The sequence below is a fragment of the Phytophthora parasitica genome, assembly GCF_000247585.1.
Source record: "Phytophthora parasitica INRA-310 unplaced genomic scaffold supercont2.12, whole genome shotgun sequence".
In the NCBI taxonomy this organism is placed as follows: domain Eukaryota; phylum Oomycota; class Peronosporomycetes; order Peronosporales; family Peronosporaceae; genus Phytophthora; species Phytophthora nicotianae.
The window spans coordinates 776,201-790,259 of NW_008648998.1; the positions used below are offsets into that span (position 1 = coordinate 776,201).

General features: G+C 51.1%; 5 protein-coding genes across 10 annotated transcripts; 3 read left to right on the forward strand and 2 right to left on the reverse strand.

Annotated features, from left to right (window-relative positions):
- The first annotated feature begins 4,700 nt into the window (after positions 1-4,700).
- PPTG_07577 (hypothetical protein) lies at positions 4,701-5,423 on the forward strand. Of its 3 annotated transcripts, XM_008901851.1 has the most exons (3): positions 4,701-4,795; positions 4,867-4,924; positions 4,989-5,423. In XM_008901851.1, the coding sequence occupies exons 1-3, from the start codon at positions 4,758-4,760 to the stop codon at positions 5,157-5,159; spliced, it is 267 nt and encodes an 88-aa protein (XP_008900099.1). In that variant the 5' UTR covers positions 4,701-4,757; the 3' UTR covers positions 5,160-5,423. The 3 variants fall into 3 exon arrangements, with proteins under 3 accessions (XP_008900099.1, XP_008900100.1, XP_008900101.1); XM_008901852.1 differs by having other exon boundaries at positions 4,701-4,924; XM_008901853.1 differs by having other exon boundaries at positions 4,867-5,423.
- On the reverse strand, positions 5,198-7,031 carry PPTG_07578 (hypothetical protein). Of its 3 annotated transcripts, XM_008901856.1 has the most exons (3): positions 6,952-7,031; positions 5,751-6,877; positions 5,198-5,681 (listed from the first exon to the last, which is right to left on the reverse strand). In XM_008901856.1, exons 2-3 carry the CDS (start codon positions 6,870-6,872, stop codon positions 5,601-5,603), a joined length of 1,203 nt encoding a protein of 400 aa, XP_008900104.1. In that variant the 5' UTR covers positions 6,873-6,877; positions 6,952-7,031; the 3' UTR covers positions 5,198-5,600. The 3 variants fall into 3 exon arrangements, with proteins under 3 accessions (XP_008900104.1, XP_008900102.1, XP_008900103.1); XM_008901854.1 differs by having other exon boundaries at positions 5,198-6,877; XM_008901855.1 differs by having other exon boundaries at positions 5,751-7,031.
- A 1,657-nt stretch (positions 7,032-8,688) lies between these two features.
- PPTG_07579 lies at positions 8,689-9,818 on the forward strand. 2 transcript variants are annotated; one of them, XM_008901857.1, is made up of 3 exons: positions 8,689-8,772; positions 8,837-8,927; positions 9,001-9,818. In XM_008901857.1, exons 1-3 carry the CDS (start codon positions 8,696-8,698, stop codon positions 9,811-9,813), a joined length of 981 nt encoding a protein of 326 aa, XP_008900105.1. In that variant the 5' UTR covers positions 8,689-8,695; the 3' UTR covers positions 9,814-9,818. The 2 variants fall into 2 exon arrangements, with proteins under 2 accessions (XP_008900105.1, XP_008900106.1); XM_008901858.1 differs by having other exon boundaries at positions 8,689-8,927.
- Positions 9,819-9,871: 53 nt separating this feature from the next.
- PPTG_07580 (hypothetical protein) lies at positions 9,872-11,805 on the reverse strand. Its single transcript, XM_008901859.1, has one exon. The coding sequence runs from the start codon at positions 11,759-11,761 to the stop codon at positions 9,944-9,946; it is 1,818 nt and encodes a 605-aa protein (XP_008900107.1). The 5' UTR covers positions 11,762-11,805; the 3' UTR covers positions 9,872-9,943.
- Positions 11,806-12,029: 224 nt separating this feature from the next.
- On the forward strand, positions 12,030-13,800 carry PPTG_07581 (hypothetical protein). Its single transcript, XM_008901860.1, has one exon. The coding sequence runs from the start codon at positions 12,057-12,059 to the stop codon at positions 13,740-13,742; it is 1,686 nt and encodes a 561-aa protein (XP_008900108.1). The 5' UTR covers positions 12,030-12,056; the 3' UTR covers positions 13,743-13,800.
- Positions 13,801-14,059: the final 259 nt, after the last annotated feature.

Here is a 14,059-nt window from a genome sequence, read left to right on the forward strand (position 1 = left end):
ACGCGCAAAGAGATCACATATCTGCGCTGCACCACGCTGAGCGATGCTATATCGCATGCCCAAGCTTATGAAAGAGCCCACTTCGCCCAGCGCACCCACCAAGGCTCACAGCGAAACTTTGAGCGTGGTGGGACTGGCGACGCGCGAGGAGATTCGATGCCAGAACCTATGGACATTAGCGTCATCAATACCCGCAACATATCGACGGAAGAATGTCGCCGTCGCAACCTCTGTTTCTACTGCAAGTCTCCGGAGCACCGCATCCACAATTGCCCTAAGAAACCCGGCCAGGGAAACGCAGGAGCTCAGCAGATGTAAGTGGAGTATCTGCTGAGCTTGATGAACCAAGTGAATCTTCACCACGAATTTTTGTTGAAACTATCCAGACCTTACCGGCTACCGAGTTAAATACTGCAAATTTTGCGGCATACGGTGATTTTTCACCGATCGCAATTAGTAAAATGGACAACGGTCCTTCACCTGCGCCTCTTCTCTTCCACGATGTCACCATTAAAGGCAAGACGCTCCATATGCTTGTGGATTCGGGGGCTACCCACTGTATTGTGAAACAAGGCGTCTTCAGCGAGCTGCCCGGTGCGAGCGCAAGCACAGTGACAGCACGTGGGTTTGATGGGGCAGTACAGTCCCGGAGTGTAAGGTCATGTCAGCTCGAGGTGAGCTGTGAGTGCTGTGCTACTGTAGTGATGTCTTTCCTCGAGTGGCCTCTCGAGCAAGCATACGACGGCATACTCGGACAGCCATGGCTTCGTAATGCCAACCCTGTCATCGACTGGGTCAACGGCCTGATTCCCGGAAGAAAACTAAATTCTGATACTGTGTCGGAGTCGACACTGGCGGCTACAGATGGCAGTGTGACAGTAGCCGAACATGGAGCTGAGTCCGGCCCTGACCTATGCGAGTGTAAGGTGATAAGCATGAGCGAGTTTCTAGCTGGGTTGCGCAAGGGGGACTATGCTGAAGTTTATCGTATGGATACAAGTGCGGCCGTTCTCTCAAAAGAATTACCGGAAATTATCCAGCGCGTATTGGTCGAATTCGCCGACACTATGCCGGAAGAACTACCCGATGGGCTCCCTCCTGTCCGCCCAATTGAGCACGATGTGATAATGCAGCCTGGTGCACAGCCCAGTTCCCGAGCGCCATTCCGCCATTCAGACGTAGAGCGCCCCGCACTTCGTGATTTTGTGCAGAAACTTCTTGACAAGAAGTGGATCGAGAAGTCGTTTTCGCCGTGGGTATCGAACATTTTTGCCGTCCCAAAGAAGGATCCTACCACTGGCCTTATTCCTAAACGCATTGACTGGGTGCACGTGACCGATATTGCCAAGTTGCTGCGATGAGTAATTGACTATCGCTACGTAAATAGCAAATCGGTGATTCCCCGCATTCCTCTGCCCTATATTGATGAACTTTTCGCGAGAATGGTTGGAGCTGTTGTCTTCTCTACCCTGGATTTGCTAAGTGGGTATCACCAGATGCGCCTTTCGAAACGCTCGCGTATGTACACGGCATTTCGGGCAAACGGAGAAATATACCAGTGGCTCGTGGCGCCGATGGGCCTCGCCGGCATGCCCGGTACCTGGACCAGACTGATGAACGCTCTGTTTGGTGGTTCTGAGTTTGCACCGTTTGTTGTGGTTTACTTAGATGACATTTGTGTCTTTTCACGCTCCGTGGAAGAGCATGCTGAACACCTTCGACGAGTGTTTACTGTGTTGCGCCAGGAGAAGTTATTCGTCAAGAGCTCAAAGTGTCACTTTTCTCGTGACTCCGTAACCTTCCTCGGCCATGTCATCAGCGGGAATGGACTTTCAGTTGATCCAGACAAGACGTCCGCAATTGCCAACTGGCCGTTACCGCAAAACGCCCGAGATCTACAGCGCTTTCTTGGCCTAGCCGGCTATTATCGCCGTTTTGTGCCGCGCTTCGCGGATCTCGTGGCTCCTCTGTCGGATTTGCTAAAGCAGGATGTAGCCTGGATATGGACCAACGCCCACAGCCGCGCTGTCCATGCCGTCAAGGGCCATCTTCTTTCGGCGCCGATATTACGTCTTCCGGACCCGTCTAAATCATTTCGTGTGACCACAGATGCGTCTAAGCTGGCGGTGGGGGGCGTGCTCAGTCAGGAACACAGGGGCTTTGACCATCCCGTGGCATACTTCAGCAAAAAGCTGAATCCAAATGAGCAGAAATGGCCAACGCACGAACAAGAATTATTCGCGATCAAACTGTGCATGGGAAAGTGGCGCGTGTATCTACTGGGGAGGGAATTCGTTGTCTTCACCGATAATTCTGCTTGTCGGTGGTTCCTAACGCACCCAGATTTATCGCCGCGATTGACACGCTGGCTTGAGTTTTTTGGTCAGTTCGTGTTCAAGCTGGAACATCGGGCAGGGCATCTCAATGTCGTAGCTGACGCACTGTCTCGTCCTCCTGTGGTAGCCAACAATGTGGTGTTCGACAATCTTTACGGTTCGCGAATGGAGAAGATGTTGGTACAGGGCAACGGTGACTTTGGAGCTATTGTGCAGATCGAATTTGACGCTAATGCGGCCATGATGGTGACGCAGCTAGACCACGACTTTCGCCAACAGCTTTTAGCCGGTTACGAGCATGATCATGCGTTGTGCGACATTGTTACTCGATTCAAGACACATCCGGCCCATGAACACCCCCGATTCAGCTTCGAGGATGGTCTTCTAAAGCTGAAAGGCGAAGGTCGCACAAAGATCGTTGTTCTCCCTGTGATTGATGAGATCATTCTCCGAGTACTACACGACTATCATGACAACTCTATATCAGCACACCCGGGCGTGACACGTACTTACTTGGCAGTGAAGCAGTGATTCTATTGGGAAGGTCTCCGGAAGCATGTTGAACAATATGTTCTAACGTGTGAGTGCTGCGTTCGAAACAAGAGCTCTACTCGAGCACATCAAGGATTGCTACAACCGTTACCAATCCCCGATTATTGCTGGCAGCACATTACCATGGATTTCGTTACGGCACTACCTGTCTCGAAGGGCTACAACGCAGTATTAGTGGTGGTGGATCGACTAAGCAAGCGGCCGTGCTACATTCCAACCACCAAGGACGCAACAGCGGAAGTGACGGCCCGAGTCTTCTTTGATCATGTGGTTCGTTACTATGGAATTCCGACAAGTATTGTCAGTGACCGCGATAGCAAATTTTGCAGTAAGTTTTGGAGTGGATTAATGGCACACATGGGAGTGAAACTGCGTATGACAGTCAGCAAGCGAGCACAAGCTGATGGCCAGTCTGAGCGCCAAGTTCGAACGCTCGAAGACGCGCTCCGATGCACTGTTTCGCACTACGGTGACGATTGGGTCAAGGTGCTGCCCACAGTTGAATATGCTCATGCCACAGCACTACATTCGTCAACAGGAATTTCTCCCTTTCACCTAGATACTGGAAGGCAGCCTGCAGCAATGATCTCTCTGGAGTCGGCAGCGGTGGGGCCACACGATCAGTTTGTTCAAGCACGTGAAGAGCTGGTACGAGGCGCTAAGGAGCACCTGGCGCGAGCTCAAGCAAGGCAAGCAAGGTACCACAACCAGAAGCGAAAAGATGTGCAGTACAACGTGGGAGATTGGGTATATCTCGATGCCAAGGTTGTCAATCTGACCGAAATTGGACAACCAGACTATGACCCCACCAAGGACCCTAACGTGAACAAGCTGCTGCCCCGCTGGATTGGGCCGTATGAGATTGCTGAGCGAATTGGAAGGAACGCATATCGTGTCAATTTGCCGGCGATACTAAGTCGACGCCATCCAGTGTTCAACATCGATCAGTTGAAATTGTCGATTGAGAATCCACCATACTTCGCGAAGCGATCTCTCTCCAAAGCTGCGCCTGCTATCTACGATACTCAGGGAAATCGGGTTTACGTCGTGGAAAAACTACTGCAACGTCGAACTCGCAAAGGCAAGCTTCAATATTTGGTCAAATGGCTTGATCTACCAGAATCACAAAACTCCTGGGAACCCGTTCAGAAACTACGTCGACTATCGCACTGGAAGCGGCTCGTCAATGGCTTCACTGAGCGCCAGCAACAGCTCAACACGGGGAGATTGTAATATCTGAGTGGCTCTTGCCACGCGTACACTCGTACAATTCGCTGGAAGCAGGTCGCAGCTTAGCATTGGAGCCAAAGCACACGCTGAGTACTTCGATTGGCTGCTTACACGCGGGACCCACTCGAAGTGAGCGATCACCCGTCTAGGCTCTCTCTAGTTTTGTTCATTGACATGATAAGCCTTCGATCCAATGCATCATTATCTGTTTTACCTGCATCTGCACAGTCCGTCTTCAGTCTTGACAATTACCAGATATTACAACTTATTAATAATGCGGTGCACTGTTCCAAACTAAAGGTACTCGGATCAATTTTTGTGGTACATTCATGGAAAGGATTACCCTTAGACAGGAATAAATTGGGGTTGACAGCGCGGGATCATCTGTATTAACCTATACCTGATGATGCTAACGTTTTACTGGGAATACCTCAGAATAAGTAATGGACAGCCCAAACAGGATTAATTGCGTGAGCGTAACGTAAATGGGTCAACGTTCGGACAACATCCAAAATATCGTACTTAGTATGTGATTAAAAGTTCTAAGAACATGTATTCCCAGTGTAAGTCGCAGACGATCTAGTTTTGTTTAGGAAAGAACTACTGCATATTTGGTTTCATTTTGATCGTCATTTTTTTATGGCAGCAGAATCTCCGGCGACCGAGGACTGCCTCGGGTATGCACCCCGTGCTCATTGCAAGCCGTTTCCGCCAGTTTGGGTGTATTGTTAATGCTGTCGCTGTGTAGCTGCCGCCTCACCGGGTCCGCCACGCTGCTGGGTGTTGGCGCCTACTTTCTCAACGAGGTTCGTCATGGAACACCTCATGCCCAGTGGACTTGAGAGGCTGACCCCTGTGCACTGGTACCAGCGTTCCAAACTGCCGCGTCATGACCTGGGTCAACGTCGCTGGTTGCTTATCTGCGCAGGCTCGTTTGCCGCTGCTGGAGTCTGGCGAGCCACGACGCACCTATTCGAGACGCCGGCAGCCACAGCAGCGGCAAAGTCTTCGCCAACTACGAGACCGGATACACAGCCATGATACGCCTGTAAAGGCTGCAGCCAGGTAGCGCGTGGTTGGTTCGGAATCGTGGACACGCACAAGCAAGAGCAACACCGCACCGATGATAAATAGCGTCAATGTATGCTTTTTTATGCTGGTAGTGGTTGCTTTCTCTCCTTTTCTTTTCAGTGAGCCCCATCGCCACTATCGTTGCGCTGAGGCTTCGTATGGTACAGCTCATGCAAAAAGATAAAGCCTAAACATGCACAGTGCTCGCGGTTCTGCCTCACTAATTCACCCCAAAGTACCGCTCTGAAAGAAGACAAGCTCGCTGCACTCGCGCCCCATGTTGAAGTAAGCCGGCGCGCGCCATGGAATCTCCAGACCGAGAAACTTGACCGATTTGAAGGGAATCCCCTATTAGTAGGGGAACTCGCCTCACTGCGCTATAGTTGACCTAGCCTGGGTCTGCGGTGGGGTTCATGACAGCGGCAAGAGACTGCAGTGCAGGTTGGCAGGGCGGTGCATGCTATCGTGGATCATCGACACGGACACAAACACCTGCATCGATGAAGGCAAGTTAGGCATCAGCTTTTGAAAGTATAGACAACAACGTAAGGGCCACCTCACCTTTCGGTCACCCGTGCTCGAGAAATGCCACATCATCTTGCTCTGTGCCGACGCCATCTCGCACGAAAGGATCTTACCAACCAGGTTGTACATCTTGGGCGCGTCCATTGCGGTGCACATTGTGTAGAGACTGTGTAGGCGAAGCTCATCGATATTCTTGCAGCACAGCTCTAGGAACAGCGCGTTCGCCTCGACAATGGTACCATCCAGCTTTGCTAGAAGACTGGGCATACTACTGTTGGCAAACACGTCGCGATATGAGGCAGCGGAGCCCTCGATCTCACTAACGCTGGCGTTCGAGGCGCCATTGGCAGCGCCGCCATACATGTTGTCCATGTCCAGCGGGTACGAGGTCTGAGGCTGCATCCCTGGTATGGACAGCGCCGGCACAGGCGATGGCATACTATCGATCATGAAGACTTGGCCTTTGCTGTCGACGTGGCTGGGAGACGGCGCCGTGATGGACAACCGCCCGCCCGACTCACTGCACGGCGATGGGAGATGGTGCGGGACGCCACCGTTCGGGTGCGGCGACGGGTGCTGCATGTGGTGCGGCATCTGGGGGTGGGGCGCCACGCCTCCGATCTGGTTGCGCTCGAGGTTGGAGATGTACTCGAGCGTGGCCTGCAGCACACTGTATTTGTCCTTCTTGGAGGAGGAGTAACCCGCGGCCTCGAGCTTGTTGCGAAGGATGTCAAACTGGTTACTGATGCGCAGAATGCGACGCTGTTCGCGCAGATTGTGGCGCTGCTTCTTGCTCAGATCGCCGCCACTAGATGAGTACCCGCCAGGGGTTATGGGAGTCATGGGGTACGGACTCTCGCATGACGTTGAGTCACCATTGGTCGAAAGACTGGAGGCTAGCGGGTTCTGGTCGATGAGATTGAGCTTGATATGCATGGGATACGGAGGCTGCTCCACCTTGGGCGAGATGGTACTGTACGCGATCTCCAGCGCCGACGCGTCCTGCAGTGGGGGTCGGCCACTCAAATTAGAGATGGATGATGTCGCTACGGACGTCGAAGAGGAGGAGGAAGCGGACGCAGAGGCCGCAGAGGAGGCGGACATGGCTGTACTTACTCCTCCGTCCGCGACAGACTCGAACTGCTGCTGTGAGGCCATTTGAGCTGCGGAGGACGACAGAGAGGAGGGGTTAGATGGGTCCACTACAGCGGCAACGAGTCGACGCACGAGCACGTACGTTTTGAGGGGCAGCTGCAGAGGGCGGAAGGAAGCTCGACGGCCGCTCGGTGCTTTGGGCTGTGTGTGGCTAAGTAGCTGAGAACGAAAATCACTCGAGGTGGTTTCTATTCCGCTTACTTCATTTTGTTACTTTGCATGATTTGCTCCATCCTCTGCCAAAAGTGCCCATTTAAATGCTTAAATATGCATAAATAGTCCTTCACTCTAACGTTAATCGATCGTTTTTTGCATCCGATACTTTGAGTCGATAGACGTACCCTGGTGTTGGTACGCTGTCAGGATAAATTGAGCAGCGCGTAAAAAAAACCTTGACTCCATTTTTTTTTTTTATGTCACGAAGCTGGGTAACGGAGAATTGTCAAGAGAGTTTTGCGTCAATTTACAGAAGCAGCCGACAGCAAGTCTAAGAGGTAGTAGGCCTTACCCCACGCAATCTCGGCGCCTCTCATCATTGCACCGGCGATCGAAGCTAGGATAGTGAAATCTGACCTGTATACTTGTGTAATCACGAGGCAGTATGCAGTCGTATTTTGCGTGCAAATTGAGCGGATTCTTACCGTAGTGTCCGCCTGAGGTTTTACACATTGTTCTGCCTGCCTTTGTGGCACCTTACGACACTTAGCCTGTTGGTAACTAGCAGTTGATCATGTATACTTTTCGTTATTCTGTGAGCAAGGTTGAAGATAATAAATAATGAATCTCAAGCGTGAAGGAAAAGTGAACTTTGGTCTAAAGCTCCCAAAATTTGGGGCATCTTGATATAGTTCTTTTTATGGAGGAGATATCCAAGGCTCCTCAACTCAGGGCTGATCGGAAGGCAGACCCATCAGCGCCAGTAACTCGGCAGCCCGCGATTCCAGCGCTCACTTTCTTAGGGAGTTAGTTGCGCTGCCAAGGCGTTGAGGCTCAACAGCTTTTGGTAGCTGGCCTGGTGGCCAAGTCCAGATGCTTTTATCATCAAGACGCTCGGTGTTTATGGCCGCACTTGATATCAGGCTTTGAATCCGTAGCGTTACTTCAGACGCCATGCAGAGGATCGGCAAGCCGATCAAAGACACGGCGGGTGTCGGAGCTTGCTGGCCTCATGGCTCCTAAAACACTGCCGAATGGATGGTCATCGTGGCGGTCGTAAAGAGTTCTACCAGGGCACCTTGAAGACTTGGGCTCACAACGACTGCCGTGATGCAAATGCGGCAATGCCGGAGATAATCGGTCACGCAGCGGGCTTCAGACGATGCTTTGCTACTGACACTGGTGGGCGGTCCGTCCTGGCCGGGCACGCAGACAACACGCCGTTTGAGCCACCAGTGGTGGCCCACCAGCGCTCGCAATCAACAGATCCTTTTGAATTGCGAAGAGTTGTCGCACGGCAACTACATACATGTATTAAGTTTACAGGATTGGCTTGTAGCAGCAACAGCGGAGCAAGCTATTCTAGATGTTGGCGCTGCGAGGCGTGCACCGTCAAATAAGTCGACGCATGCTGGTGCGGTCAGACTCCAGCAGTCTGGCAAGTCGAAAGCATCCAAAAAAAGTATAGTGCAATGAACTGCGTTATGAAGCCATGTGTCTCGCCGTCTTTTCTGGTCGCAAAAGGACCCATCTCCTTGTCATTTTTCCTAAAATTGAGATGCTCTAAAACTGTACCGTGTCTGGTCAGTTTAGTACCGTGGCCCGAAACGACACGGGTTGAAGCGGCGCCAACCTAACTTGGTTGTGATACGTCAAAATCGCCAATCTCCATGCAGTCCGGAGGCTACGAGTTCTCGTCTGCGCCACGCTCGGTCGCTACCAAGCGCACCAAGAGTTCTGCCGTGCCGTCCGTCTAAGCTTCCATGTGTGTTTGCGTTTATTTCCATCTGACTGCTGTGTTCTCTGTTCAGCAATGGCAACGCCAATGGCAATACAGAGCGAGCGCAAAACATCATGTTTGACAAACGTGTGCACCGTGGCAGTGCTTACGTGATGCGGGAGGTGCGTTGCGCTGCAAAGGGGTAACGGTTGCTGTGCTTTATGAACTGATCAGGGCTTTTCGCTTTTTCTACAGGAGACGCCCGAGAGCCCAGGACGAGGAGGTGGAGATTCCCGCAAACCGAATAAAGCCGTCACTCGGGCAGCACGTTATCAACAGCAACAACAGCAACAGCAGCAACTGCAACAGCGGCCGGCCACACCTCCCCCGGTCGGCGACAGATTCCACATGGACGTACAGACCGACAATTACCTGGAGGAACTCACCGACAGAAACCCAGAGGTAGATGCGGACACACAAACCGATGCGCTTTTGGATCTACACCCGCCCATTACCTTCATGCCGATACCCTCGGGGATAGATGTAGCCACACAGATTGAGAACGGTGACCTGTTCGACTTCGTCTTGGAGGTCGAACCAATCTTGGAAGTTCTGGTAGGCAAAACATTGGAGCTCGGGATGATGGAACTATTGGAGGAGATTGAGCTACGAGAGATTCGCCAGCGCCAGGAACTATTCGAACAAGCCCGCAACGCCGAGTTGGCCGAGGTGCAGCGTCTCGAAGCAGAAGCAAAGCGCCGTTTCGCAGAGAAGCAGCGTCGCCTGGACGAAGAGACTGCACGTCTCGCAGCACAGGCCGAATTGGAAGAAAAAGTGGCAGCTCGTGCGTCTGCCAAGCAGTATTTGGCCAATCTTCATGCCCAAGTATTCGACACGCTCGTGGAGAGTGGCCATTTCTTCGACCCGCTAGCAAAGGACGTCAAACAGAATTTCCTACCAGGGCTTCTTGAAAGTGCCGCTGCTCGCGCGCATCAGCTCGACGCTGGTCGGAAATTGCTTGATGCGATCCTAGTTGACGCGCTTCGCTCGCGAGCTGCAAGTGGATAGGACCTTAAGATAATATCTATTTTTTTAAGTTGTTCGTTTGCACAAGCTTCATTTTGGTTCGTGTTTCAATAACCTTTAAGGCACCTTAAGGTAAAGTTTTATTGTATATTAATTTAAAGAAAACATATAATTAATACAGCATCCGGTCAAGTGCATCATCAACGCTGTCATGTTCCGCACACAGCTCTTCGATATCTGCAGGAGTGAAGACCCTGTCAGAATCCTCCAGTGTTTGTAATCGCCTTCGCTGTTCATGATTCAGCGTCCTCGCAAAGTAATACGACATCATTTTCTCAATCTGCGCAGTGGACATGTAGCCAAGGTGCAGCTTTTTGCTGATGCGCCCGGGGCGAACAAGGGCTGGATCCAGCATTTCTGGGTGGTTGGTGGTCATGATCACGATCCTCCCAGGGCAGTCGATAACTCCGTCCAGAACATTCAGAACACCGGCGAGGTTGAGTTTATCAGTGGAGTTTGATGAGGACACGAATCCTCCCTTCATCTTTGGCCCAAAACCCTCAAACTCCATCTGCGATTGCAACAACGCAGATAGGAATCCGTCGTCTTCATCGTCATCGTCATCGTCATCTAAGTTCATCGTACTGGGACCGAAAAATCGTGCCGCCATCTTTCCGCGGCGATAGAACGGCCCAAGCCTTGGAATATCCTCAAACCCAGCGTCGTCTTCAACCTCGTTGATTATCTCTGTAGCTTTAGAATTGTTATCTTCACCTTCTGCCGATTTCTCCGATACTGGCGTTGGCGATCCCTCCTCGCGAGTTGCTACAACTGAAGACGCACAGTCAATGTCCTCCATCACGAACACGACGTCTTTGAAGCCCATGCGTACAGGCAAATCGAGTCTATCGATGGCGTAACGGAGGTCAAACATGGCGTCCATGAGCTCCTGGTTGGTCTTGACTTTGCCGAGAGAGATGTTTACGATATGGCGTCCAGTCTTCTCCGCCACCGCCTTGATTACACTTGTTTTGCCTGTTCCGGGTGGTCCATACAGCAGCAATCCTAACTTGTTCGGGAATCCCTCGATGGCAAACTTGCCCGTTTTGTTTTCAAAGTGGTATAACAACTGCAGCAGAGACTCCTTCTCCTCGAAGAAAACGTTATCGAATGTTTTGTCGTTGCCCAGGGCGTAACGTTTGTGGTATGGTGCACTGAGTTTACTTTCGTCGTCCGTGTCGGTAGCTGCTGGTCGGTCTGAAGAGCGCACATACATGTACCGAGCAGTGTCACTCGTAAACTTCTTGTTCTCGATGTCTCGATAGAATGTAAATGCCTTTTCAACGAACGCGTCGATCCGTTCTGGTCCATCCGGTAGATTAGATCGCAAGTGGAAAAGCGTCTTGGTCTCTTGAATAGTGGTACTTTTCTCATCATCATTTTTCTTGGTCTCGTTCATGAACTCGACACCTTCTTGGACCACTATCCATCGATCCAAAGGTGGCAACACACTCACTCCAAGCTTAGCAACTTCAGGTAAAGCAGGCTGCTCTAGCAACACCTTAATGCGTTTCTGTTTTTCAAGATCAATGTGCACAAACTCCTTTTTCGCGAGCAACTTCTTCGCATTCGGTCTCTCCAGCAGATCGTATCGTCCTGACTTGTCCCCCATATCCAAGTTCTCAGTGAGGTATAGCAAAATGGCCTTCTGCAGCAACTCGTTTCCCTTCGAGTCGTCGTCGAGGCGGTACGTTCGATTTTCACCCGACACTGCTTTGGTTTCCACGACGTGGGTCACGTACTTCCGCGGAAAGAACAGGCAACACAGGAACTCAAATATTGTCCTAAGGACTCCCAGCGCGTCCTGGCCAGAGTTGGTGATCCGCTGCACGACGGCTGGCACCACCATGCAAACCATTAGGTCGTATACAGCATTGCCCGTGCGTAGGGTGTTGATAACTCCGAACTCGAGAGCCGTAGAGGTTGACATGACAAGCTTGTGACGGGTTACTAGAAGCACTTGAGAGGTTCTTGGCACTTTGAAAAGTGAAGGCAGCTTTTGAGCAACTCAAACTGTGACTAGAGTGAGTGATGGTCTCCTTTATGGACACTTCAACTTAATGCATACAAAAAGCAAGATATTAAGTCAATGAGAGCGATTTGGGTACAACCGACAGCATGATTTGCTCCAGCCGTTCGCAATTGTGAATGAAGTTCGTGATCACCAACCAAAATGTTCACTTCTAGCTCACTAGGCAAATTGCCACGAGTCTGCCGCTTCATCCATGGATCCTTCCGAAGCGTTCCCTTCAATCGTTCAAACCCTGGTCCAGCCACTCTTCGAGGTTGCTACGAACAACACCGCAGACTCCTCGGACCACAAGAACTCTTCAACTCCCTACATAGTCTTCAATACTCTCATGCTCGCCATGGTGCCCGTCTGTATGCAACTGATGTTGTACCCGGCGCACCTCGAGGCCCTGGCCTGTAAGCTGAAGGGCGCTATGGTGGGTGGCAAAACCAGCGACCTCGTTCTACGAGAGATCAAAGCTGTTACGCGCTATGGGCAATACTACGTGTTGGACGAGTACCAGAACCGTCACGGTCACATTTTGCAGAAGGCCATTGCCACTCACCTCGCTGACGTCCTTCAGTTGCGAGGCAAGGGAGTTCGCTATGAAATGGTGGAACGTGAGCTCGACGACGCAACGCAGGAGAAGTTGAACATGGTGTCCAAGCGAACGACAGAGTACTGGTCCGATGATGACGACGATGCAACTATGTACGAAGAACTCAATCGCATGCGAGTCGCGTCGCTCCCGAAATTACAGGAATGGGTCGAAGTGGAGAAGGGCATCTACTTCCAGCAGTACTTACAGAGCCCAGAGGAGGACGAAGGTGGTCGAGACACTGTCATGCGCAAAACTAAGGAAGTCATTATGGTGTACGCTTTCAAGTCCAACGAACGTGGTGCGTCCAAGAAGATCGACAAGCTCATCAACGATGCTTTCGCCAAGTACCAGTTGCTAGAACTTCTGAAGCTGGCAAGTGACAAGAAGCGGTATATGTACGTGCAGGCTGTGCAGGAAGCAAAACCAGGAGATGCCGAAGACGGAGGAACAAAGTCGACTCCTGCGGTGGTGTACAAACGATATGCTCTGAGTGGAGAGAAATCGTTTAAGAACTTGTTTTTCGACGAAAAACCGCAGCTGCTTCAGTTTCTCGACAGCTTTATGGCTCGATCCGGCAAGTTTGCCATTAAAGGTTTCCCATACAAGCTGGGTTTACTGCTGCATGGACCACCAGGTACTGGGAAGACCAGTCTCATCAAAGCTGTGGCACAGTACACCAAGCGCCACATCGTGACCATCTCATTGGGAAAAGTTAAGACGAACCAGGAGCTCATGAACGCCCTCTTCGATCTTCGTTTTGTCGTGAAAGGTGTGGATCTGCCTGTGAATATGACTTTTGAAGACATCGTTTTTGTCATGGAAGATATCGACTGCGCCGCATCTGTAGTAATGGCACGAGAGAACAAATCGGACGCTCCACGGAGACAGCGCAAGCGCTTTGCGCCGTCTTCTTCGTCAGCGTCCGACAAGCTGAATTTGTCGGGTCTGCTGAATGTCCTCGATGGAGTCATTGACTGTCCCGGTCGCATTGTGATCATGACCACAAATCACCCCGAAAAGCTTGACTCTGCACTCATTCGTCCGGGCCGTGTGAACAAGAAGCTCATGCTTGGATATATGAATGCCACTCAAGTCCAGAATATGATCGAGTACTATTTCGCAACCACTTTGACCTCAAGACAATGCGAAATACTGGGAAATGCTGTCACCGACGGAAGTGTACCGGTTACTCCTGCTGCAGTGGAGGCCTTGTGCTCTGAACACGATGATACTGATGCCGTACTGAACACAATCTGCCAGATGCAGGTGACGGTATCGTCCGCTGTTGGTAGCGCATAGCATTTTGAAATTGTAATTTGCAGAACAATAATAGAGGCACCCAGCGGTCACATTGTCAAATATTTAGTCACACCCTGAACAAACTAAACCACGAAACGTGCAAGAATTGGTTTGGTCGTAAATTACGCAGATTTATGAACCAAAATTACGAAACGCATCGGTTTGTGGTAATATATTTCCATGATCTGAACCATGGGTAAAGGTATGGAGTTATAGTGGTTACCGGTTTGGAGTTACCTGACCTTTCGAAGCTTATGAAAGACTGTACAGGAAGATTGCGTCCTTTCGTTAAAAGCCGCATCGTTTGAAGATACTGT